The 26,993-nt window shown below is 38.0% G+C and overlaps 1 protein-coding gene across 1 annotated transcript in view; it reads left to right on the top strand.

Moving 5' to 3' along the window:
- LOC106829786 (collagen alpha-1(XXV) chain) overlaps positions 1–26,993 on the top strand; it is a 122,289-nt gene that overhangs the window by 38,359 nt on the left and 56,937 nt on the right. The window contains exons 6-11 of the mRNA XM_070506455.1: positions 878–931; positions 3,555–3,581; positions 5,927–5,971; positions 12,542–12,574; positions 12,995–13,030; positions 17,653–17,697. Coding sequence (XP_070362556.1) covers positions 878–931; positions 3,555–3,581; positions 5,927–5,971; positions 12,542–12,574; positions 12,995–13,030; positions 17,653–17,697 — 240 coding nt within the window. The remainder of the gene's footprint in view (positions 1–877; positions 932–3,554; positions 3,582–5,926; positions 5,972–12,541; positions 12,575–12,994; positions 13,031–17,652; positions 17,698–26,993) is intronic.

Genomic DNA, 26,993 nt, shown 5'->3' with positions numbered 1-26,993 from the left:
TCTTTTCCCCAAATGTCTGTCACTCAATGTGACAGTAAGAACCACAAGTCTGAATGTTTATTCTGATTATTTTTACAGTAAAACTGGAAAAAGAGATCCAAGCCATTTTTACTTTAGCATCGAATGTGTCTAAATGAATTAAGTAGGTCTTCAAAGATGCGTGTGTTCTTCAAGATTTAGATTTGGAAATGATCATTTGATTAAGACTGATAAATACAATCATTTAGTATTTATTTTCCTGAGCTAATGGATCACTTAAAAGTTCTCCGTTAAGAGAGTCTTAGATTTTCGGGTGTATTTTCTGCATTCCACAAATGTTGATTTGACGCCTGCAGTGTACCTAGCACCATGCTAGACATTGGTTTCCATCGGTAAATTGCTTCAGCTTTCCTTTTATTTTTAAGACTGGCACCTGAGCTAACATCTGTTGCCAATCTTCTTTTCTTCTTCTTCTTCTCCCTGAAGCCCCCAGTACATAGTTGTGTATTCTAGTTGTAGGTCCTTCTAGCTCTGCTATGTGGGATGCCGCCTCAGCATGGCCTGGTGAGCACTGCTAGGTCCGCGTCCAGGATCCGAACTGACAAAACCCTGGGCTGCCAAAGCAGGGCGCAAGAACTTAACCACTTGGCCATGGGGCCAGCCCCTGCTTCAGTTTTCCTAATGGAGAAAAGGCTGAACAAAGGAAATTAACCCTGTCATGTCCTTAGTCCCTAGCACATAGAATTCTGGACCACACAATCTAACTTGTGTTTACACTAGTAGTCGCTTATTTTCTAGCTACCTCTAGAGCATTATTTGATGGTTATGTCCTCTAATGATCTACGTAATGTGTAGATTTTGTCTATTTTATTGAGTAGTATCTGTTTTTTATTTTGAGGGTGAGCCCGGGTTGCCTGGAGCAGTAGGACAGAATGGAATACCGGGGCCAAAGGTGAGTGCGAATAAAACCAAGCAGAATCATTTGACACATGAGTTTTCATGAAATTGTAAGCTATTACAATTTTTTTGTGTCCCACTGCTTTGACTTGGATGGAGTTTTTGGTCAGTAGTATAATATGCTATAGTATAGGACTTTGTGATTAATGAATAAATTATGTTTGTGATTCTCATTAGCATTAAAAATGCAGAAAAACAAATAGGATATGATTGTTTAAAATTTTTATTCTAAGATACTTAAATAACAGGAGAAAGTCTATGTTTCAAATATTACCATTGTCTTTTTACCACTTAATAACCATATTAAAACACAGGTTGTGTCCATACCGCCTAAAATTTGTGCATTATTTACAAGGCTTACTAAAGATGATGTTCACAATGCCACTGTGGCATTTCCTCAAAATTTGGCCATCTCCAGCACTTACACAACATAACCAACAAATTAAATTAAGAGCAGAATAAAGATGTTTAAAATTTAAAAATGAATATAATCTGAATTACTAAATAGAGAAAAAATGTAATGAGGAGTTTTTTTGGATTACAAGTTTTCTTTGTTACTTGAAGAACAAACGAATCTGTTAAATATAAAAAGATTGGTGACAGTTTCCTTTCAACCAAACAGGCAGACAAATCCCAAATCCTTTGATGAGTGAACATCCCTTGAAGTATAAAACTGATGTCTAATCCCGTCAGCTGTGCTGGTGTGTATCCGTGCCCACAGATGCCTGTCAGCTGATTTTACAGATCACGTTGCTATTGACAGGCGCCTAGGACAGACGTAAAATTTATAGACCTGTCCTTTGTCCTGCAGGAGAGGAAAGAAAATAGTCCTTCTGGGACCACAGCCATTCTCCTGCCTTCTTCTCACTCTAACTCCATGCAAAAAAACCCAAGGATGGGAGTTAATGCTTAATGCACGTTCTCAGTGCTGTTCTTCGGTTGCCTAGCGACCACCCGGATGGATGCTGAGCAGTGAAAGGTGGCCAGAAATTCAGAAAGCCAAAGGGTCAGGCCGAGTTTCAGGGAATGAAGAGTGTTGCTTTCAAACTGGCTTCTGGAGTGGGTTATAATTTTAAAAAACAGTAACCACTTTAAAAATCGTTTTTAAAGCAGTTTCATCTTATGGCAATATTTACTCAAGCTTTTCTTTTTTTCTTTTTTTTATTTTATTTTATTTTTTAATTGCAGTAACATTGGATTACAACATATAGCTTTCAGATGTACTTCATAATATATTTTGAATTCTGTGTAGGTTACACCATGTTCACCACCCAAAAACTAATTATAGTCTGTCCCCTCACATGTGAGCCTAGTCACCCCTTTTGCCCTACCCCACCTTCCCAAGTGGTAACTACCAATCCAATCTCCATTGCTATGCGTGTGTTTTTCATTGTTTTTATCTTCTACTTATGAGTGAGATCATACAGTACTTGACTTTCTCCCTCTGACTTATTTCATTCAGCATAATACCCTCAAGGAACCCTCATACACTGCTGGTGGGAGTGCAAACTGGTGCAGCCACTATGGAAAGCAGTATGGAGTATCCTCAGAAAATTAAGAATAGATCTACCATATGATCCAGCTATCCCACTGCTGGGTATTTATCCAAAGAACTTGAAAATGCGAAGGCATAAAGATACATGCACCCCTATGTTCATTACAGCATTATACACAATAGCCAAGGCTTGGGAGCAACCTAGGTGCCCATGAAGGGACAAATGGATAAAGATGATGTGGTATATATACACAATGGACTACTACTCAGCCATAAGAAATGATGAAATCTGGCCATTTGTGACAACATCTATGGTCCTTGAGGGTATTCTGCTGAGTGAAATAAGTCAAGCTTTTCTTAAGAGGAATATTATCATAATGTGGATGATTTGCTTTAGAACTCTCCCCCTCTCCCCCCGACCCCCCCGTCTCTTCCTGGTAAAGTGAAAATGAGACTCTCTTCAGAGCACAATTTTGCGTTTTAGTCCTCGTACTGTCCTGGTCATCACTTTGAGTAAAGACATCTCTCTTAAACTCACTTGGATTCTGCTCTTTTCTGGTGTCTTTCCTGAAGCTGCCAGTGCCTCCTAAAATACACCTGATTTGGAACATGCTGGTTACCAGCAGGTTGAAGAGAGTTCACGACAGTGTGCAAAGGTCCAACTTCAGGACTGTGTTTATGGTCACGTTAGGGGAAGATGGGCTGGGGAGCTACACTGGGACTTGGGACTCCTGAGAAAACCCACACGCCAGGCGCTGCTTTGAATAAAAGGCTTCGTGGAAGAATGTGCTAGCCTTCCTTATGGATTCTGACTTGGGGCAGAGTAAAAAGTCGTAGGCTGAGATGTTGACTCGCCACCATGTTGTTCTCCTTAGTGCCTCCAAAGCCAGTTTCTGGGGATAATCTCCAATATCTTTCTTTAGTCTTCTGAAAACAAAGAATTAAGATTACATTTGATATTCATATCCATATCCAATTCTCCAGGAACTCATCTTACTGTTTGCTTTCATATAGCCACTATATATGGCCCAAAATAGGAAGTGTCTAGTTAAACATCTGATTTTGTTTGCTTAATTAGGTGTTTTATAATTTAATATCACTCAATCTTTGTTCTTTTGACCAGGGAGAACCTGGAGAACAAGGAGAAAAGGTAAGAATAATTCTGCCTGTATTTGTCTTTTTTCCCCCAAAAAGCTACCAAACTGAACTATATATATATATATATATATATATGGATAGATAAATATAGATAGATACAATGACAATTGTTCTTTTCAAACTGTTAATTAGTGGAAGGAGAAAATAGTGTAATTCTTACATATGGAGAGAAGTTTGAGTATAAAAGATTTAAAGAAATGAAGGGAAAGGGAGCAAATTTAAACATTCTGTGTCAGGCTTTTAAATGTCTTTTAAAAACCCCTAGGCTCACAAAATTTCTGTCCCCTACTTGCTCATGCCTCTCCGGTACTTCTCTAAGCATCCACATTGCTCTCTGCTGCTTCTCAGGTTGTTGGGTTAAAGGAGTACAGATGTTCACCTGCAGCAAATACACAGAATTCCCATAAAAATTGAAAAGAGAAACAAAAGGCGAAGCAGAGTGCCATGTGTTAAATTTGCTCAGATGTCCTTCCTTACTACTTCCGAGCAGGTGCTAATTATTGGGACCCTCAGTGCCCGCTGCGGTGCTCATTTTCCTGTTTCTCATGCTGTTTCCTTTCATCGTGTTTGAGAAGTATGCTGTCCGCATAGGCAACTACCAAGATACCTTGTGATGCTCTTCATACGTGACACGGTCTTTCTGACAAATCAATATTATCACCACCAATTCCCAAAGAAGTGCATCTAAAGATCCGCAAGCTTCTTGAATGTAACTGTATTTTTTGACACTGTAAAACAAAAAGAAAAAGGATGTTTACTTACAGGGAAGAACTGAGCAAAATGGCTCAGTCAAACCCTTCACTTCATGACCATTCTGAGCCAGTTTTCCTAGTAAGGAAGTTTGTTTTGTTTGTTTGTTTTTTAGTAAAGGGATTTTCAAGCACTTTTTTAAAGTATGCTAATAGGCTGCCTATGAAAGATCCCTCATAACAGATTATCAGTACATTTATTTGGCATCCAACCAGTTCATGGTAATTAAGTTGAAATGAATTAGTCATCAGATGATTCTTTTGTGTAGAAATTAAGGAGGGAAAGGAGCGGTGCCAGCACCGGTCCAGGATTCCTCAGATGAAGTGGCTCAGGCGCCTGCCTGTTGTGGTGTCTGCATCCCCATAGACAGATGCCTGGCCAGGTTAGCTTCATGCTTATTTGAAACAAGAAAAGAGAATGCAGAGAAAAAAAGTGAACATCTCCCTCCCTCACCACTGCTCCTTCTCCCATGGAAATTGTCAATAGTCTATGTCTTATTTTAAGGAAATTTTTAAATGATAGATAAGTGACCTCTTATGAAGCAAGACAGAAGGGCATTGCAGCTTACGGCATATCTGAACAATAATGCGTTGTTCTTGCTAACGGCCGTCATTGACAGCTGATGGTGTGTCGGATCCTGTCCTAGTTGCTTCACACACAGTATATTGTTTATTTCTTACAACCCCATAAAGTGTTCTTGCCCTTACATTTCACACAAGAAACGTGATGCAAAGAGAATTTCATTTGCCCAGTAGGTGCTGGAGCCAGGCTCAGTCTCTCTGGCTCCAAAGTCTGTGGCGTTTCCACCATAACTTGCTGTAAGACTTAACTTAAGGAATTCAGAATTGAAGGAAGCAAAGCGTGGCTAATAACTGAATGACTTCTTTCTGATGCGTTGCTTTGTGGGTAGAAAGGAGATGTCAGTGAGAGAGTAGGCATTGGAAGTCTCAAAAATAACTAAGGAAGCATAAACTCCCCAATTTATTTTACTCTGATTTTTAAAAAAAGGAGTTTCTAATAAAATATAAAGCATTTATTTCACAAATGCAAAACATGTAGGCACAGGTAAATCAGTATTCAGGGCACAGGTTTTGAGGGCTGCGTCAGGCACTTCGAGGCCCTGGAGATTTGAGCTGAGCTTGAAGACACAGTAAGATTGTTGCAGACCGAGGGCAAGGAGAGGGCAGCTGTCCCGGTGGCAGAAATGGCAAGAGGAAGGACCCAGAGGTGTAAGCACATGGCACATTGGGGGAAAGGTCAGGAGGAAGTCTTTGTTACAGCAAAGCTTTGAGCAGAGGGAAAAGGGGTAGAGTTAATGAGGTTTCAGCGCCAGAGGACGCTGTTAGGAGTCCGAGAAGTCACTGCTTTCTGTTAATGTCATGGAGTCATTTAAAACTCTTTAACCGTGTTCATTGTAATAAAATTTATTCAGACCAATTGCTATCAGGCAGCTGGTCATGTAAAACTACATTAGCTTTGTAGAACGTTTACAACAGATTTTAATATGTAGTGTTTAAAACTAATGAAAACGACTCTTTGCTTAATGTCACCAATGTATTTTACGTGTACCACCTTTTCCTCTCTTAGGGAGATGCTGGAGAGAATGGCCCCAAAGGTGACACAGGCGAAAAGGTACGGTGTTGTGAAATATGAAAGAGTGTGTTTATAAGCAAGAAATATATTTCATGTGTGTGGAAATGGGAGATTTTGAGAGAGGTAAGTGACTGGCAGTAGCTTAATATGACAAAATCAGAAATAATTCTACAAGATTAGATCACATTTAAGTATTTAATTTATAAGAGGTGATTATTTCACAAGCTCCTAGCTACAATTTTAAATATTTTAAAAGTAAAGTGGTAGGTCACAAATTCTAGAAAATGTGTAGCTAGGTTTCCAGTAATGTGGCGTTCAAGGATCAAAAACACTCATGTGTAAATGGGACACACCCTTCTTATACAGAAATATAAAAATAGAGTTCCTAAAGTGATTCCGTTTGTCCCAATTTTAGGAGAGAACGTTGCAGAGGATCAGAGATTTAAAAGTTTAGTAATAAGTGAATGTCGCTTGATTAACGCAGTCTTGAAAATTTGCCTCAACTTGAAATCTGCTTAATATGGGTATTTTGTCTGCCTTTGTATTGTCATTTTTTTTTCATCTTTTAAACCATTTAAACCACTTACATTGCAGTGGTCTTGTGGCTCATCTTCCTGCGTTCCTACGCGCCCAGTCTATCATAGCTTTTGTTGGATTCAAGCTTCACAGACATCTCTGACATAGGAAGGATATTGACTTCACTTGTACTATATGTTAAGAATTAAGAAAAAGATCTTTTAAGAAACTGAAAATAGAATATTCAGTCTGATTTTAATTTAAATCAAACTACAGAATTGAGTGATGACAAAAACAATTATCCATTTAGGCTTATAGTTGAGAATAAGAATATTCCACTTTGAAAATTATTATAGTACAGATGGATAATGGTTAGTCATAAAAACATACCCATAAAATAAAGAAAAATTTATCTTTCTCTTTCTTATAAATATTAATATAAATATGGCATGAGTAATAGGAATAAATTAATGTCACCAAGTAGCAGTTGTGTTTGCATTGGAAGAATAGTCTAGAAATTAGTTTCATGTAGAAACTCAGTTTCTTGTAGACCAGAGTTTTTCAACCTCAGCACTGTTGACATTTTGGATCAGATAATTCTTCTCATGGAGGCTGTCAGAGGTTTAGCATCATTCCTGGCCTCTGGCCACTAGATACCTGTAGCATCCCCGAGTTGTAACAGCTAAACCTGTCTCTAGACAGTGCCAGAGGTTCCCCTGGGGAACAAAATCACCCCTAGTGGAGAACACTGCTGTAAACCCATTTTATTTATCTGTCAAATTTAAGTATCGTGCTGCAATCAAATATGGCATGAATATGCTTAATACTAAGGAGACCAATGATATACCTCAATTCTTCTAGAAGTCAACATTTCAAACCCCAGAGACATAAACCTGGATGTTATATTTAACTTTCTGGTTTCTGCTTAGAAGCAGAGGTCAGCAAACTTTTCCTGTAAAGGGCCAGAAGTAAATATTTTAGGTTTTGTGGGCCATTTGGTCTGTGTCACAACTATTCACCTCTGTGGTTGTAGCATGACAGCAACCATAGACAACATGAACATAAACGAGTGTGTCTGTGTTCCAGTAAAACTTTATTTCTGGACACTGAAATTGTAATTTCATGTAATTTTCACGTGTCATGAAATATTATTGTTCTTTTGATTTTTTTTTAACCATTTAAAAATGTAGAAACCATTGTTAGCTCATGGGCCACACAAAAACAGGTGGCCAGCTGGATTTGGCCCTCGGGCCACAGTTGCCAACCTCTGCTTAAAGAAAGGAAATCTTCTCAAGAGAGAGCAGTTTCTTCAAGTGAAAAAAATGTATGCCAAGTCTGAACTATGCCTATGTGAATTCATGTAGAATTTTATGCTTTAGAAGATGTACTTTTAAAGCTTCATTTTTTGAATATAGGCCAATAATTGTTTCTTTAATCACCCATTTTTTAAATTTAATTTTCCAGTAGTAAGGCACCTTTTTTCTTTGAAAAGACAAAGTTCATCTCAAAGGAATACTATTCTTATTTTTTATGTTAATGCAAATCACTTGCCATACTGACTCACACATAGTAAATTTCTCGGTAAATGTTAGCTTTCTTACTATATGGAAATTAGAATCAGCTAGATTGGTTATTTTTCTTTTTTATCAGAAAGTTTTATTAGTCAACTGAAATTAAGTACAAGAAACGCTTCATTAAAATGGGTACCATTTCTATAAACTTTCAGTCGGTCTAAACAGGGGACTGTAAATAGGAATCTGTAATGTATAATATGTAATCTGACCTCTAGCTTTCATCCCCAACAATGCTGTAATTGGAATATAATTTTTGATGTGTTTTTAAACACTTCCTGCTTCTGTCGTATAACTTGTGTCCAGCATGTTGGAAATATGCTTCTCTTGGCCTTTGGGTTCACTATGTGAAACTCATTCATCGTTTACCAAGTTTGAGATGTAAAGTCAAAAACTGCTTCTTTTCTGCCATTGATGTAGTAAATTACGTCATTGACTGATTCACTTTAGTAGGATTTTTCTTCCTTTTTGATCCGACTCAGTGCCTTTGGATGGTAAAGCAATCTAAGCCGTTCCAGACTGGTCATCTGGAAATGCTGTGGAGCTGTGGAAACCACTAGGCCGGGCTTGCTCTGCCAACAGCCACAGTGTAGCGAGGTTGAAGAACGACCTCGAAAGACTGAGTTCAGGCGTGTGTGGAGTGACTAAGGAGAGGCTGTGTTCTGCTCTTTGGAGTGGTAATCCCACTGACAAGTGTAGAAGTGGATTTCTTATCTGCTTCCCCCCATTGAAAGTGGGTGTTTCTGCAGCACGTCGAATGGTTTGCTCACGCCACTGCGTTATTCACTATTTTATCTGTCAGTTAAGAAGCTTCACTTTCTTGTATCACCTGTCCGTCTCTTCATCTTTTTTGCTCCCCTAGCCTCATTCCTACAATATGCTGCCTTCTTACTTTACGCCTACATAGATAGCATCATTGATTTGCATCCTGTGAGCCTTCTTAGAAGCAACACCCATATTTGATGACACCGACCAAATTGTCTTCTTTTCTTAAAATCACATGTGAAGGCCTATTTCACTCCCACCCCAATCAATGCAGGGCCTTCTCTAACTTAGCACATATGATCCCTGAGTTCAGAACCCTCTTGCTCTCTGTCCAGCCCCACCTCTCCACTTCTAATCTATTCTGCAGTCCGTTGGAACCTGAATTATAAGTCACTTCCCTGGGGCAGCCTTTCAGTCTCCTCTGGATTGGTTAGGCTACATACTGCGTGCTCCCACAGCACCCTTTGTGATCCTTTCATAACCCTCATCACAGTTTATTGTGGTTCCTTGTTTAATTGGACATCCAGCTCACTGGAAAAGAAAAAGCAAATAAATAAAAACTATATGATGCCTCACAATTCTGTTCCCAACAGCAATCCAGGCTCCTGGCACATAGGTGGAAGATAGTAAATAATTACTGAATGAATAATCTTTTTAAAACTTGTTTTACTTTCAACTGCTTCTTATTTTCATTGAAAGGTAGAACTTTTTCTTGTAACGTGCATTTGCTTGTCATGTCTTCTGTGTATGTACAGTGACACAGAATTTCTCAAACATGACAGTTTCTTTCTATTTCATATTCTTTTAAGGGAAAGAAAGAAAAAGAAAGTATCTTTTATGCTTTCAATCAATAGTGTTTTTGTAAACATATATTAGTAAGTGATTATGACAAGCACAGGACAAGAGCAGGATTTGTACCTGCGTTGTTCACAGTTGTCTCCCCAGGTCCTAACATCCCTGCATCCAGAATATGGCTGGCACATCCCTGTTGCTCAGTAAATATTTCTTGAGTGAATTAATGAAGGATAGAAATGCCACCACATTCGCTTCATTTATCCTCATAGACTTTATTAACACAAATACATATAATTATACATATAATTATACTCCAAGTGTTGTGTTTGAAAACAGTCATGACAGAAAACGGATACTCTCTGTGCTTGAATAATCAATAGTCAGGTCAAATTCGTTTATCTTAAGTATCTCCTCAAAGTATCTTCCCGTTAATGACTTATGGTTTGGAAAATTTTATTTCCAAACCAACTGACTCATGAAGCTGGGAGTATACTTAAGACACAGTTGGGCTTTTTCCTACTTTAATCCTGTATTCGTTTTCACTGAGAGGAGTGAGGATTAAAACACTGACTGTTTTATTTCCACTACTGGCACCATTATCCTTTAAAATGTTTAACTCGTGAGTGTCTTCCAGCAGTTGCCTTGCCACTGAAAAGTTATAAAAATTCCATGAGAGTTCACAGTTCTAATTTTTTAAAGAGAATTAAAATATCACTCATATCTGCCCATCAAATGAAACTGCTGCAATTTCCACAAATAAATCAGCCTTTCAGGAAGCTGTCCTTTTCTGTGCATTTACTTCCTGTGAGAACTAAATCTAGTCCTTGTTCCCATCAGTGGGTTATCTGCCACTTTCTATTAAAACACTGAAAAAAAAAGTTTTTAAACTACAGTTAATATAAGTACCTCCCTTTTATTTACGTTTGCTACACTCTTTATGCCCTGTTGTCAAAATGAAATAAACCAAGAATTCTTTTCTTATTCTAATAAAAAAGAACACAGCAACAGAATGTAGGAAGTCCAAAAATCACTTAGCCTCTGCTTGCCTCAGTTTCCTCATCTGTTAAATGAAAGTAGTACTATCTCCCCTATTCCCTGGGAGTCTGTGAGGTATAAATGAAATGGAAGAAGGGACTGCACAAAGTCAAAGCTGTTTTTGTGGATGCAAAGGTCTTATTGTGCAAAATATTGCAGACCTGATTCGTCGGTGCTGATGCCTTTCAGACTTGATTGAGTAGAAATAGGAATAAGTATTATTTTATTAGCCACGTTTGTTTCACTTCCCATTCAGAACTCACCTGGATGTTAATAGTTGGGAAGAGAAACCAGTATCCTTTTACAATAAGACAGTATTTGAGGTCCTTTTCTTCTTTACATTTTGTTATGTTTTACTTTTTCCTTGGGTAATAGCACAGATGTCAAAGAACCTCACATATATATCAGTTTCCTCAATAAGCTAATTTATTATTTCCTTCTCCTTCCTAAGCTTTTTTTCCTTCCCAAAGGTTTTTTCATTTTGATCCTTGACTGCCAACCTGCTTAGAACATTCTTTTTGAGATTTATTTATTCATTCACCATGTATGTATCAAACATATACTATGGACGAGGCACTGATTAAAAAGAGACACTGAATCTTCCACATGTGGCTGAGTGTCAAATGAAGACAGACGAAGAATAGGCAGAAAACATAGTCGTGTAATTACGAAGCGAGCTGTGCAGGACAGCAGGACATGATGCTGTGCGGAAAGATGTGCGTGTGAGGGGTATGTGTCTAGGTTGGTTGGTGAAGGGGTACTTGAGGCAAAGCCACTTACACCGAGAACTGAAGAAAGAAAAGGTACCAGCCATGGGAAGAGAGGAGAGGAATAGAGGGAGGGGACAAGTGCTCCATATACACAGGCCTGAGGCCTTATCTCTGTCTCTAAAAGAGGTTGATGAGCAGCTTCCTAAGGCTAGGACGAGGAGGTAGATGCCTGGAACAACTTCAGCATTTGCACAGAGGTGACTGCTGAGGAAATCCCTATATGTGCCTTCCTCCTTGCGGCTGTTTCTGCTTTCTTGAGTCTCAAATGACTAAGTTGTCTCCCTTTCTTTTCCTTCTGGCGTGTTCATGTGACAGAGGGCTAGAAAGAGCTTGAGAATCTCGGTCCTTTGCTGGCCTCGTTTCAGAATGAGCAACATTCTCAGCTATCCTCCATATTCTTTTCCACTCATCCCTATCTGCTTATTTATAACATATTTGCTTTAGAAATGTAGTCACCCTTGATGAAATCTGGATGGAATACAGTGCCTTTTAGAAAACCAGATTCTATCTCAAGATTTTCTCTCAGATCTTACATGTGTCCCTGTCACCCACAAGTCATCCATCATCCTGTAACTTTCCAGTGGCTGGGTTACAATGAAATAAGTGTAAAGCTAAAAAAAAAAGGGTGCCGGTTGCAACTGCGACAGCACTGCATGAGGAAGACAAACTGACCTGCTGCGTGGCTTTTTCCAACTCGACATCATTAACCCTTTGACTTCGTCTGTTGAACCCTGACTTTCTGAAGACCAAAAGGGTCAAGGATCTCCCAGTAAATGATAGCCAGGGACATTAATAAATTCCAGAAATAGAGAAAACCAAAATTCCAGATCTCAAAATTATAATGTATTGCTTTAAAATACAATTTTAGCACTGTATCAAGGGAAGAGATCCGTATTTATGTATTTATATTTATTTCAAGGAATGTAGTCCTATGTATTTTGCCTTCAAAGTCAACCCGTGATTTTAGCAAGTACATTGTTTATCTTGGAAATTGTTGACATCTCAACAGCTGACATATTGATACAAAGTCTTAGGGAGCATAGTTAGCATTAGTCATGGGGTTCTTGTGAGTGACCCCGTCAGTAATGCTCTGCGTGTGTGTGTGTGTTTCCTGTGCCTGGAACTTACGGAATAATCTCTCATGGTTTTCATTATAGGGTGACCCTGGATCGTCTGCTGCAGGAATTAAGGTAACTGTAGACTTGGAAGTATTTGTGTGCCAGGAGTTACAGTTTCAGTGTTTATAAGCCTCTGTTTCTCTTCCCTTTGACCAAGGATGATGGTTATAACTCTGTTCCTATTCTCCTGTAATAATCAGCTTCCAAACTCAACAAGGAGTAACTACTGGAAATCTCATAAAGGCTTAAATAAGAGGTCTTGCCTTCTGTTCCCTTTCTGATTGGTTTTTATGGAAATGTGGACTTGTATGTGAGCTTTAGACAAAGCAAAAAAATTTTCCTGTTTCTAGTGAGATGTGGAGTAACAGGAAAAGTGAGTGAAGTGCATGCGATCAAGGTGGCTGGGCTGTCTCCGTGAAAGTGTCCAGAGCCTGAGGGTTTGGGGGATTTCTCCTAAGACTGTCCTTTTCACTTTTGGTTTTGTTTGGCCAGGGAGAACCTGGAGAATCTGGTCGTCCAGGGCAAAAGGTAATCTCTCTCCTCTGGTGCATCTCTATTAACTGTCTCATGGTCACCATTTTATATCTGCTATCCACTGTGGAGTATGAAAACAGTTGTGGCAAAATGGTGCAGTTTTCATGCTTTGCATGCAGAGTGTTTTGGTCGTCTTGCATTTTAAAGTGTTGATGCTGACGATAGGAAACGTGGAAGCACACTGCGCTCATGAGAAGGGATGCTGTGTAGACTAAGGTCTGAGCTGTTTGAGACTCACAAAGACAGGTTGGGTTGGAATGCCACTAATTTATCTTGCATGTTGAAGACACTCTGCATGTTTCTGTCTTTCATGAGAAGTAATGAATATTTACTAAACTGTCTCAACAGGGAATGATGGACAGTTCTTTTAAAATTATATTCCTTACATCTCAAATACTTCCCTACTGATCGCTTTTTGTGACTAACATCTACCTGTGCAGTGAATGTTATGTTAAACAAAGAAATTTGTTCATAAACTAAATTTTAATTAGAGACACAACCAAACCACTTTGGCTAACCAATCTGTGGATACATACATTAATTTTTTTATCATTTGTGCTTTGCTCCAGTGATAAATGAGAAGACATGCAGTGAATATGTTTAGATTCCTATCCTCACTTGAGTCTGAGGCAGGAAACAACTGTTAGCAGTTTATCGTGTGAGCATCTGGATATCAGTGCCCAGTGCCGTCAGATTTTAGATAACAGATGTATTGTGGCAAACAAGTAAACGTGAATTCCACATTAGGCTAAATCTCTTCAGATCGTGACTCTGCCTTTGTCTAGGAGTAGCTGATGTTATAGAAGGAAATATGATTAGATACATAGAATTTATCTCGTTAGTGTAAAGGGAAAGAGAGTAAATTGCACTGTAGTAGTTTGGAGGCTTAAAACATAGTAAAGTGACATTCCCACATTCCTGAAGTCATTGAGAGGGTCATTGCTTTGTTCTAAACACTTAAAGTAATTTTTGATAAGGTCTTTCACAGTCTTTTAACATATCTCTAATTTAAAAATAGATTTTTCTCCTGAAACTAAGAATCTAAGAGTAATGATCCATCAGGTCCAATTTCAGGTAAAGTTGAGACTTTTCCAAAGAGCCCAGCAGAACTCTGCAAATTTGGCTATTCTGTTCCTAAGATTTCCTACTGATTCTTATGTAAGAAGTTTGAAATTAGTGATGTCATCAGAGATCCATGGTCTGCTTTGGTTTGAAAAAACAACTAATCTTCTCCAATGGTCTAATTTTAGGTCCCTTAATCTTTAAAAATTACAGGCTAACTTTAAACTGCTCTCAATCCATGATATACTAAAAGAAATGTCTGCAGGCCTGTTAGGTCTTTCTAAGAAACAAAACCAAAAAATCTGCTATAATCTCATAAAGACTCCTCTGTTTTCAGAGTAGAAGATCCAAATTGGTTTTCCTTGCTTAAAAAACATTGGTTTATCATGATTATTTAGAAATAGAGTTTAGATTCATTTCTGGAAGTTTATAGGTTTACATATGGAAACATTGGATTTCTTTTGTATTTCATTAAAAACCTGTTTTAAATTATGTTGAGAGAAGGGGTGGTTTCATTAAAAACTTATAACCTATCTGAATGAATATGTGCCCTGAAATGAGCAGCATCTTTTTGATTAATATTTAGGCCAGATTCTACCCTTTGACACAATCTAACTTTCCCACAATATTTATGACTTCCTTTGTCCTAATATCTGGATTTGGCAATACTTACCCCAACATCGCTTTAAAAGTAAAGTATTTCCATGCTCGCTGCTCACTTAGATTGGAAAATAACAGACAGAAGTGAGTACAGAATCAGCTCAAGAGATCTTCCATGGCATTTCTCTTACCATTGCAGAACCGCGTTGTGGGCTCATTGGTACTTAAGTCCTGCATTAGGGACATTCCCAGACAAGTAGAGGATATCATGACAGAACAAAAAACGCAGTGGTTAGCTTTCCACTGTCTGGTATTTTGCAGTATCTAAGTTTGTTATTTAGAGTAACATTCATAATATAGGAGTGATTTCATTATAGTTTTTTTCTTATACAAACTCAACAGTAGAGTGTGCAATTGATACATGAGTTAGAGTGTATATATGTGTTTGTAAAGTGAGTGTGTAGTTTTATAAAATAAGTACCGTTTCATCACATAACTTTTTCCTTCTTAAGCTCTCCATATCTTTTTAAAATATATCCTCTAATTTTAAAGGGGTAAAATTACTTGATCACCCATTGGAAGGGACCCTCACAGCTGAACTGTATCTGGAAATACAGGGCACTGTCAGGGGGACCTGCAGTGAAAGCAGAGTGCCGACTTTGACAGCAGACAAGGTCTCCTATAATGGAGAGCAAAGAGTGAAAGGGAAAGAAAAAAGAAAACCAGCAGCGTGATGTATCTGTGTAAAGGTTCACCTACTTGGACAAGTATTCTTCAAATGGAATAACAAACCAGTTCTTAATGCTGACCCAGATCTGACCTTGGGCTGTGCATGCCCAAGAATTCAACCCAGAGAAGCTCCTGAGCCAAGGAATAGGCAAGACTGGAAAAATTAAGTGAAAAACTCTCTCTTAATTGAAAGATAAGCCTTTAAGGTGTAGAGAATTTATATAGGAAGAAATGTCTTCCTAAGAATGCTGAGAGATGTTTCACAAAGGGTAGCATTAAATATTTTATAATCTTTCATTATGTCAACTTTTAAGTAAATATAAATTTGGAAAGGTCAACTTTATAAAACTCCAAGACTATGAAATATGAATTCCTGAAATATTTGTTCATTAAAAAGTACATTTATAACCTACATATATATATATATATATATATATATATATATATATATATACACTCAGTGCTGGAAGTCTCTGTAAGTATTCAATCTACGTTATAAAATATTCCATAATATCTTGTAAATCTTTCTCATTGTTAAAAAACATGGGTGTGTGTCTATGTATGCCTGTGTATAATATCTTTCTTTAAAGAAGTCATTGAGCCTTTTAATTTGGTGGGAGGGATGTGGTGTGGTTGGAACTGCTGTTGGAAACAGTGTTACAACCTATACATTGGCACACGCTGTCCTGAGTTTGGAGGGACTTTCCTAAAACAATTCAAAACTACAGATTTGTCACTGATATGTTGACTTATATTGGTTGTATATTCTGCTGCAATTTACTGTGTTTTCAAGGGCCTTATACTTTTTTTACAGTAAAAAGAATCTTGAGTAAATTGGAGATACAAGCCCTTTTTCGAGGTCTTCCCAGATTTATTTATTGAAGGGCAAAAGAGAAAGAAAAAGGAAAAGCAAAAGTCCGATGTTGTATCTGTGTAAAGTTTAGTCTACATGAACAATATTCTTTGAATGGAATATCAAATTCTTAATAATCATCCTTTCTTCTCTGGCTTAATCTCCTCTTAGTCTTATTGTTCAGAATGCAGATTGTCATATATAGTTTCAGACAGAATAGATTTCTTTTGCATTCCTGAAGCACCTTTGACCTAAGCCATCAGGAAAGTCATTGCCCTTTCTATGTCTAACCATACAGCTTAATAGACAGCGTCTGACGTCACTTTGTGATAATACCAGAGCAAATTATGGCTCTTCATAATTTGAAAGTGATAACATTAAAGATGAAACGTCTGGTTGTTCTTAGTAGATTTTCCTTAGGATGAGAATTGTTAAAACTTTAGATTAAAAGAAAGGCTTGTCTGCCACTTTTATTGTTAGTCTTTTAGTAAAGCTGTCTTCCCACTGACTGACCATCATGAAACTTTCAAATGTTATTTCCACAAATAATAGTCACCTCAGTTCCAACTCAGGATGAACTTGCATTTTCTCTGGCGATTTTCTTATGCTTCCTTAGTGGAATTTGAGAGGTTTTCTAAGAAATGTAACCTCTCTTCACTATACTTTGTACTTAAAATAATGTAGACTATTCTGTGAAAATGAGAAGACCTAGCTTGACTCCAGTGTGCTCGCCCACAATGTGCCACTTAATCTCAAACCTGCATTCAGGAACAGCTGCATGGGACCATTAGCCCTAAATTGCGAAGCAGGGTTACCCAGACCCAACAATTGTTAGAAATATGGGCTGGAGTTAAGTATAATCTTAACCATGCGTTTATCTTCTCATCATTCAGGAATGGAAAAGAAATCTTACTATACTTTTAAGTGAGCAAGACTTTTAGTGTATCTTGTTTTGATGTGACCATCTGTTCATACAGCCAACTCTTGATTATCTGAGGTAAGAGAGCAGTGGAATAAGATGCATTATTCAAATGTATGCAGAATCCTCATTTCAGCAAATAGCTTCAGCCTCCCCACAAGTCATTCACCGGGGAGTAGCAAAACACAGGAGTTCTCCTTCTGCTCTTCCTCGCCTTCCATGAGCAGTGAACTGGCAGGAAGAGGGAAAACCCTGAAAATCTGCAAAATGGTCAGCCAGTCCCTGAATCAAGAGTTGACTGAACTGTATACACTTCTTGAAACTAGACAGTAGTTATATATATACAGTATATATCTATACCAAGTATTCAGCTAGGAGCATTTGCCATGTTTTCTCCAGGCGCCATGCCTGAGTGACTGTTGTCCTATAATGCTGTGTGATTTTCCTGTGTAGGGTGAACCAGGGCTGCCTGGCCTTCCTGGACTTCCGGGGATAAAGGTAAATACTGCATTGACAGTCTTAGCTTCATAGAACTGTAATCGTGAGCATCACAAACATTGGAGGAAAATAGGAAAAAAAATCAAAACTAAAAATATAGTCCTGTTCTTTAAATTCTCACCAGCCATCTCAACCAATTAAAATTTTTAGTTAAAAATTAAGCACATATTTCTAAAGTTTGCCATTGCTATCTGGACAATGTATTCTGCTATTTAACCTACTATGCCCCTGAAATGAATGTAAAAACCACGTCGTTTGAAGTCACAAGAATTCTTTAAAGTCTAGAAAGTCTACTTTCACATTTAAATTTTATACTTAAGATCCTATTAGATTCTGACCAGAAATTAAAGTCTCAGTGTCCCCATGAATCCAACATTTAGGCAGCTGTTTCGTGATTCACCCATTATGATAATCCCGCTACAGTGTTTTGTGCTTCCACTTCCTGTCGGTAATTCTCACTGCAGCGTATACATCATATTGCTAAACCGTTTTGACCCACATACTATTCCTGTCAACTTTTTATGTGTCTTTTGAAGTAACTGCTGAAAGCTTAGTTTGGAAACGTTGTTTCACATGTTTTTAAACCGTGTGAAAATTTCACATGGCAACTCACGAGGTTTAAAAGTTCTGCTTCCTCCACCGTAGTTGCTTCAGTAAAATCAGCATCTTATTTTAAAGTTCTTTTTTAAATTCTAGAACTATTTGATAAGGTAATGTATCAAGTAGATTTTTCCTTACACTGTTCCCATCTTACAGAGTTTTGAATTAATCTCTAGTGTGCATCAGACCTCTCTAAAATTAATATTCCCAGTTTCAGTGTGAGGGTTGTGTATACTGTTTTACGAAGGTTGTATTTGAGGTGTGTTGCATGAAATCATATAATTTTAGAATAAATATGTTAAACTGTTGAGTTCCCAGACATGGTATGGTATCGTATATAATATTTTATGAGAATATTTGGTATAATTAACAGACATGAAAGCTATGTCTTCCAGGTTGACACTCGGAAATTTTCATTCTGCTTTTTGTTTGCTGTTTCCAGATTAGTGTCGTAGATGTTCAGATATATCCTTTTAATATATTTTTAGTCTTTGGCATCTTCAATGAAAAAGTGCACTCTATGACAACAGCTTACTCAAGAATCAGTCATTTCCTCATCATTTGAGATTTAGCAAAGTAGCTTAATAAATTAGTATGTGATTTCATGTTGTAGAGTTAATTTATGGTAGTTTCTTAGTAATTCCCACATATTAAAAAAAAGGAGCATTTTACAAATGATTGAAAGATCATAGATTTTAAAACAAATTTAAGAAAATTGTGTTCAGCATTAGTTAAGAAGAGCTTGGTAGCATAAGAAAGGAGGAAGACATTTACAAGGAGGGCCACTCTGGAAGGACTGGGGCCGGCTTTTCTGCAGCACTTGTAGGCAAGCAGAGCTGTGTGGCCAATGCCAGGTCGTGTGACAGGACGCTCAGCACTGCGTTGAAGTCCAGTTGTCCCTTCTCCTGTGAGGAAGGCACTTGCTTGGTGAGAGAGAGTACACTAGGGTGAAGGTATTGGCTTTATTTCCCTCCAAAACAAAAAACAATGTCAGTTATGACCATTTATTATCGTTATCTTTTATTTATTTCACGTCCTCCACCAAGAAAAGTCCTCCAGGGCGCTTCTAATCCTTTGTGGGGCCGTCTGAAGGTTTTGAACTTTTTTAAGTAGAGAAGGATGTTGGTAATTTGCCATCTCAAGTAAATGCTTTGATTCCTAGGGTCATAGAAAATTGCCAAGTTTTGTCAAGATCATATAGAAAAACAAGGTTTGCTTTTCTAACCTTGCAAAGTGACTGTAGTGACAAGAAGCTATCAGTTGACGAACATTTTTTCGTCATTCACTGGAGATGCTTTTCTACTGTTGGGTAACTATCCAGTATTGGATTTAAATCACAGATACTGTTTTTAGATTAATAAGCTTTGTCTTCTCGCTCCAGCTCAGGAAGTGAGCCATATATTTTCCTTATAGTGTCATAGGTGCTCAGTATAAATAATTTTGTAAAGGAGACATTTAAGAACACATAACAGTCATGAGTAGTCAGTGGATGTTTATACATGAGTTAAAAGTTTATAGTTTTATGATATAGCTTCATTAACTTGGTATGTTCTTCATTCCTTTTATATGCCTTCCCTCTGTTAGGTAGCCAACCCCAGGACAGTTACCCACAATTTCATAGTTTGAATGAGTACCAATATTCAAAAGATGAAACCACCATGTATGGATTTAGAATGTGTGGTAGCAGAACGTCAGTCATAACCTTCCTAGACTGGTATGTTTGTTTATGCTTTGGAAATACTTCCTGTTGCTGTTCATCTCCTTCTTATCTGCTGGTACTGCAGAGAGCATGCAAGAGCCATCGGGTATTTCCAAGACCTTGAGGAAACCAGCCATGACATACCAGGGAAGCTTTGATTTGCCACCTGTTGCTCTCGGGGAATGGTTGGAAACTTAATGAGAATCCAAATGCCTTCCACACAGCTCTCAGGAAATGAGCAAAGGGCCTAAATACAGACAGCAGTCTCATCTGTCTGTCACCTCAGGGTCCCACTCAGAGAAAAGTGCTGACGCCTTAGGCATACATAATAAAAGTCACTAAGAACTGGCATAACTTAATTTCAAACTACTCTTAAGCTTCCTGCACAAGTATTGTGAAGTCCTCTGACCATGTGGAAGACATGTGGGATTTCTATTTCATGTATTCATGGTTCATATAGTGTCAGGATGTTCAACTGGGAAAATTAAATTACTGCATGCACAATGTACCATGCAGACATTGATCTTCTGGAATAAGATTTGAGCTCAGAAAATTATTTTTATAAATAAGTCTTCAAATATGTTTTTCATGGGTAAAACTTACTGTAACTAGCTTTTCTGAAACCACATAAAAGAGTAAGATTCAAAGTTCTTACTTTTTAAAAATTTTTCTCTCCTCACTTATTTTGAAAAGTGTAACTGCATTACTTCCCCCTTTTACGATGACACTGCCCTAATAATGGAGCAGTGATCGAGAGCCCTGACTTTAGACCCAGATTGCCGCTGTGCAGATCCTGGTCCTGCCCTCACCAGTTCGTGAGGCTGTAGCACGGTGTTGGGCAAGATACGTAATCTCTCTGTGCTCTGGTTTCCTTACAATCAGGAGTCACCATTCCATATAACTCAGAGGACTGTTGTGAGGATTAAATGAATTATTATATGTGAAGCTCCTAAAATATTGCCAAGCTTCTAGTAAATACTATATAAATGTAGGTATTGTCATTTCTTTCTCTTGGAGCAGCTCAGAATATTGGAAACATTGGTTATGCACCTGTTCTATATAGTCTTTCGTCATGTGAGTAATTTTAACCCAGAGAACGTGAAGCCATTTATCCCCTACAGGTTAATACATAGAGCGTAAGCTCTGAAAACTCCTTTGCAGTGATGGGTGAATGTTACCTTAAGAGCAGTAAGATCATCTGCTTTCTCTTGAAACATGACATCACACTATGCCCCTTTTCCTATAACCCAAACATATTCCAGTAACAAAGGATGAGGAAATGCAACATTCAGCATAGACCACGAGTTTATCTCATCATATCTAGAAGATAAATTGGAAAAAATTTACATAATACAGTAAAATTAATATAGTAGGGAGACATAATGTGGTAAAAATTATACCAAATCAGAAAAAAAACAAGTCATTTAGGTGGCAAAGACATTTTTACAGTATTTTCCCTGAAAGCTTGATATTTTTTCTCTGGCCTCCACATTAGTGAAAATTTGCCATTCTGATCAAGAACTTGAGGATTGGGAGGGTACAAGACAGTAAGTGACTCCTTATACCCCATTGTATGAAGTCCTCCTTGACACTCGCTCACAGGAGGACTGACTTTTACAGGTGGCGGAAACGTGTACTTGGCATTCTTAGGATTTGGTGTAGTGTTCAGTAATCTAATGGAAACTTATCTTCAAAATCCACTGGAGATGAGGTTCTTCCCTCAGAAACATCAAATCACATTTTAGAAATAGCAGAGGAAAGTTACTTTTTTGGAAATAACATAGGATGTGGAATGAATTCCTAAAAGAAAAAAGAAAGAAATACTGGTTAAAAGGATAACATTGTGTTATTTTACATATAATTATTTCCTGCTTGTATGAAATGTGTCTGAGCAGTTGAGTAATTTAAGAGTCCAATTAGGACACTCATACAACTAGAAATCAGAGATTTTTAGCAGCCACAATGAAACCTCCAGTAAATAGACTGAATGTGCTTTCATGATGTAATCCTGCTACGGAAAGAAAAAAAATCAGATCTATTTTCTGGATTTTAAATAAACCTGCTATTGTAGTTCATTTTCATCACAGCCACCAAGATGTTTTAATTTATACAAATTTGATCCTTAAGGGAAATAAGTATTTTGGAGACAGACTCTACTTTCTCATTCTTTTTTTTCCCCGTCAATAATTTTACAAATCAATCATTACCAAAACTGGCTGCCTGGAGGTTCTTATTATAACAAATGTTCCTGCTATAATCCTCAAAAGCAGGTATCACGCTGACTTGAATTCTAATTAGCCTTTAAGCAAGAAGAATATTGTAAGGCTAATGCATTCAGTGTCAAGACACATTAATCAAAATTATTTGTGATGCTTTTAGCACCCAGGCAAATCAGCACATATTTTTCAATCCCTGTTGTACTATTTTTTGGGCAATGAAAATTGGATCTGCTTGGGGGTAATAAATATCATGGAAAACATGACTTAGTTTTAGCTGCTATATTAGAGGTTTTTTAGACAGATTAAAAAAATAATTTATTTTACTCCTTTAATTGATAATGACTTATAAAAATAAAACAAATGGTAATAAATGAAAAACCAGAGATTTTTCTGTGGACAAGAGCTAATCAGTTAGGACTTTCTGGCCACCATTCCCTTTAACAGATGGTAAGTTCTGGAAGTTTATAGGGAAATACCTGGTGACCATTTCTGTATGAATGCAGCTCTCTCTTCCTTTCTCACCCTGACTGATAACCCCATCTGTGTATTTGTTGACTCTTCTTGCCTACCTCAAAGACATCTTTTATGTAAAGTTGACAAGAGTGTCAAGTGAACTGTCCCAATAGCCATTTAAAAGACAGAATAAGGTCATCTAAACTACTACTATGTATTCAATGTGGGTTTGAAGAAAAATCAGTCCAGATTTTATGATGGAATTCTAAGACTTAGTGGGAGCTTTGATGGTCATTGTTAGACTTCAGAGGGTCCTGTTCTTACGGAATTTCCTAGCTTTCCTTTGCCTTTTTGGGGTAAAGAAGGCCAGTTTTTGTTGCCATCTTGGTTGGCAAAGATGGTCATTGTTTGGTTGTTTCGGTTTTTTTGGTTTTGTTTTGAGGGTTTTTGGCCAGAATACACAGAATCTAAGCTATCTCAATAGGTTGTTTAAATTTTTTAAAGGTAATAGCAAACGAGTCGAGCAAAATGGCTTCAGTCAAAAATCGTATCTTTGTGGTGTCTTCCTTTTGTCTTATAGAGTGAATGGACCCCACCTTCCTGTAGCTAAATCTTCTTGCAGTTTACTGCGTGTCTCTGTGCATATGTTGCCAATTTATGAAAGAATGCAGAGAGAGAGAGAACCCTAATACTGACACTCTAATCAACGGGAATTTTTTGTTTGGTGCACAAACAAGACAGTTTTTCAAATATAGTACATATTAGCTACTGTGACTTATTTTCGTTGAGCTTAATACTACAACATCAAAGTTGTGGCTGCCAAATGGTTAGCTGTATTGGAAAGATCACTGTGAGACCGTTAGGCCCTCCAAATTGGCGACATGGAGACACACCTTTGATTCTGGCTACAGCTCTTCTCCGTAGACGTGGGTCTGCATCTTTGTGAGCCCTGGCTGTTCAAAGCTTTCACTCAAATTAGCGAGCTGTTTCAGATTTTCAGATGGGTCTGCTGCTGCTGTTGCTGCTCCCAGCAGTTTGCTGCTAGGCCTATATTGTGCTTTATCCTGAATTAACAGCATTTCTTCTGCCCAACGTGAATCCCACTCTAGTTGCCAAAACCACAGCTACTCTATTATTCATCGTGTCTTCCAGCTCAACACAGGGAAATGCGTTACAGTCTTGGTATTGAGGCCTGGTTTTTGAACTCCTTGGTGGTGGGCTAAATAATTAATGTGGAGAATAAACAAAGGACAGAACTCATGAAACAGCTCAGGAAGAAATCAGATGTGGTATGCAAGACAAGACGAGAAAATTCAACCGAGTTTTTCTTCGCTTTGGCATCTGATGCTGTGTTAGTGCTGTGATGCAACAGCACCAGCCTTCGAGCTGAGAGTTTTGTTTCTCTGACAACCATTGAATCCCTGGTCAGCATGTGGTGTGGGCAGCAGAATATGGTGCCAGCTATTAATTATGTTTTAGTGATTAGAATTTTAGACTGTATTAGGGGTTCTGATAAATAGTGTTGTACATATTTCATCTCCAGGCTTTGGTTAAATCATAGCTCTGTATTTATTTTAAGAGTCAGATATTGTATATATTTTCTATGTTTGTCCCAAGGGTAGATGTGGTTGGATGTTTCCAGGACCAACGAAAACCACAGGTAAAACCTGGACTTAATGGTGAGGGTCATGGTGGAGGAGCAGAAAACTGTCAGATGCTTGCTCCCCTCCGTTCCTCCTTTCCCCTCCTGTCTTCCTGCATCTTTCTCTCCAGCCCCTTGCCACACTCCTCCACTGTTCCTTCTCCTCTTCCTTCGCTTTAATTTTCAACCCCTGGTATTGAGGCGCTACCTCTGCAAGCAGTGACGTTTTAAAATCTGTCCACTGGTGGCCTTCCCTCTTGATTCCCTTCCCCGCAGGATCCACAGCACCAACATGAATGGAGTCCCAGTTTACTTTGTAATCTTACTCTCAACAATAACAAAAGTAGAAACCCAAAGTGCTGTCTCACTTGAGATGGTGAGTGAATACATAGAGAGACGGAGGAAAACTTAGAATGTATCTATGAAACGAGAGAAAACATGTGTCTCTGACACTTAAGCAGAGTGAAGTGACTCTGAGGTAATTAGTGCTCTTCTTGCCTTACTCTTATGCTAGCCATCGGTGCCCTGGTGTTCAGGACAAACCAATGTGTAAATCCTCTGCCTTTCCCTCATTTTTCTTTGATGTTTTTTGTTGTCATGTTAAAAAAAAGCACTAATACATCATAAACTGAAAAAATTAATCTTGTTTCAGAGAATGTCATATTTTATTGTTTCACTTCGACAGTAGAGCTATGAACTTGCTGTTTCCCGTGTAGTCCACATTTCCCTGAGGATGATGGCCAGAATCTGCCCTTTTCAAAGGGCCTCTGCTTTATGTTCCCAATTTATCCCTAAAATGGCTCAGTGAAATTATAAATTGGATTTTCTAATTCAGGTAATTGCCTTGTAAAAGAAAAAGAAAAAATAAACTCAAGATTTAATTGTTCCTTTGTTAAAAGTAATGTAAGGGGCTGGCCCAGTGGCGCAGCAGTTAAGTTCACATGTTCTGCTTTAGCGACCTGGGGTTCGCTGGTTCGGATCCAGGTGCGGACATGACACCTTGGCAAGCCACGCTGTGGCAGGTGTCCCATATATAAAGTAGAGGAAGATAGGCACGGATGTTAGCTCAGGGCCAGTCTTCCTCAGCAAAAAGAGGAAGATTGGTGGTTGATGTTGGCTCAGCGCTAGTCTTCCTCAAAAAAAAATAATGTAAGAACTTAATTCCATTATAGTTTTAATTTCCTCTATTGCATCTCTCCTCCACATTGTCTGCTCAAATACATGTGAATAATTTCCAATTCAGTAATCTCCTATTTCCCATTGATTAAATGACATTAGATATGTAAAAACAGCTCTGAGAATCATTAGACTAGTACAAATCGTTACTTCTGTTTCTTGCCCCCAAAAACTTGTGTAAGCTCATTTTTGTGTAGTCTGATTGACTCCAAAGATGATTTCCCAGAAGTGCTTTGTGTTTGAATCATATTGCAGCTGCTCCCCCACCTTCCCTGACTCCCGGTCTCCTTCCTCTACCCTGGTCAGCTAGAACTGTGACTACGGGAGAATAAACAGTTCCCTATTTTTTTTAATCACATAAAAGTGTTTCAATACTTTACGTTGTCATAGCTTTCTCCTAGACATTTTAGGAGATTCTAGAACCATTAAACTCTACCTCAGTCTTTGTCAAAGAGGTGAGGTTTTTTTTTTTAAAGGATTACACTTATTTAGGGATTTTTCAATGGGTACAACCATTTTCTCCTTTCCCTTCCTTACAGGAAGAAAAGTCATTCTTAGGAAATCTGTCACTTCTCTACCTTACACACTTTTGGTTTTGCAATCCTAAATGCTCTGCAGATGGATATTGTCTCATAAAATGATGACGTATTCACATGAGAAAATTTAGGGTTACTTCTTGGAAGAAGCTGAAGAGCTATTGAGTATAGCCCCACACAGGTTGTAAAGGAACAAGAAGTTACCTTGTATGTCACCAATGAGCTGCAGAGATGTTGTAATACACTACTACTACTGATGATGATGATGATGATGATAATACCTAACATTTGTGAGCCTATACGATCGGGGCAACAATATTAACAGACATTATTGTTCGGTTCCTTTATTCCAGAGACAGTGCTCGCATTATCTCATAATGAATCTTGACTAAGTCGCCCCTTAATGACACCAAAATCTTCCATTATTGGGATCCTCAGGATTCCAGCTTGCAAAGCCAAGTTTTAACTCAGTTCTGTACTTTTATACCAACAGTTCTCAAACATTTTAGTCTCAAAACCTCTTTATAAGCTTAAAAATTAGGGTTGAAAGAGGTTTCATTTATGTACATTATATCTATTGACATTTCTGTATTAGAAGTTAAAACTGAGAAATTTTAAAAACTCATTGTGTGTTAAATAACATTTTATGAAATAGAATTTTCCAAAAAGAAAAAGTTAGCAAGAAGAGTGACACTGTTATACTTATTTTTTTTTTTTTGCAAATCTCTTTAATGTCTGGCTTAATAGAAGGCAGCTGGATTCCTATAGCCACTTCTGCATTCAATCTGTTGCAGTTTGTGTTTTGAGTGAAGTATATGAAGAAAAACCAGCCTCATACAGATATGTCATTGGACAAAGGAAGATTATTCTAGTAGCCTTTCCATAAAATGGTGGATATTCTGCTTTGATACCACCCCAAACTCTACAGGTGGGGGCTTCTCAGAGGTTAGGTGCAATGTGGAATCTGAAAC

Source organism: Equus asinus, chromosome 3 (genome assembly GCF_041296235.1).
Source record: "Equus asinus isolate D_3611 breed Donkey chromosome 3, EquAss-T2T_v2, whole genome shotgun sequence".
Lineage (NCBI taxonomy): Eukaryota > Metazoa > Chordata > Mammalia > Perissodactyla > Equidae > Equus > Equus asinus.
The sequence above is the reverse complement of the archived record's forward strand: the minus strand, read 5'-3'. Positions and strand labels throughout refer to the sequence as shown.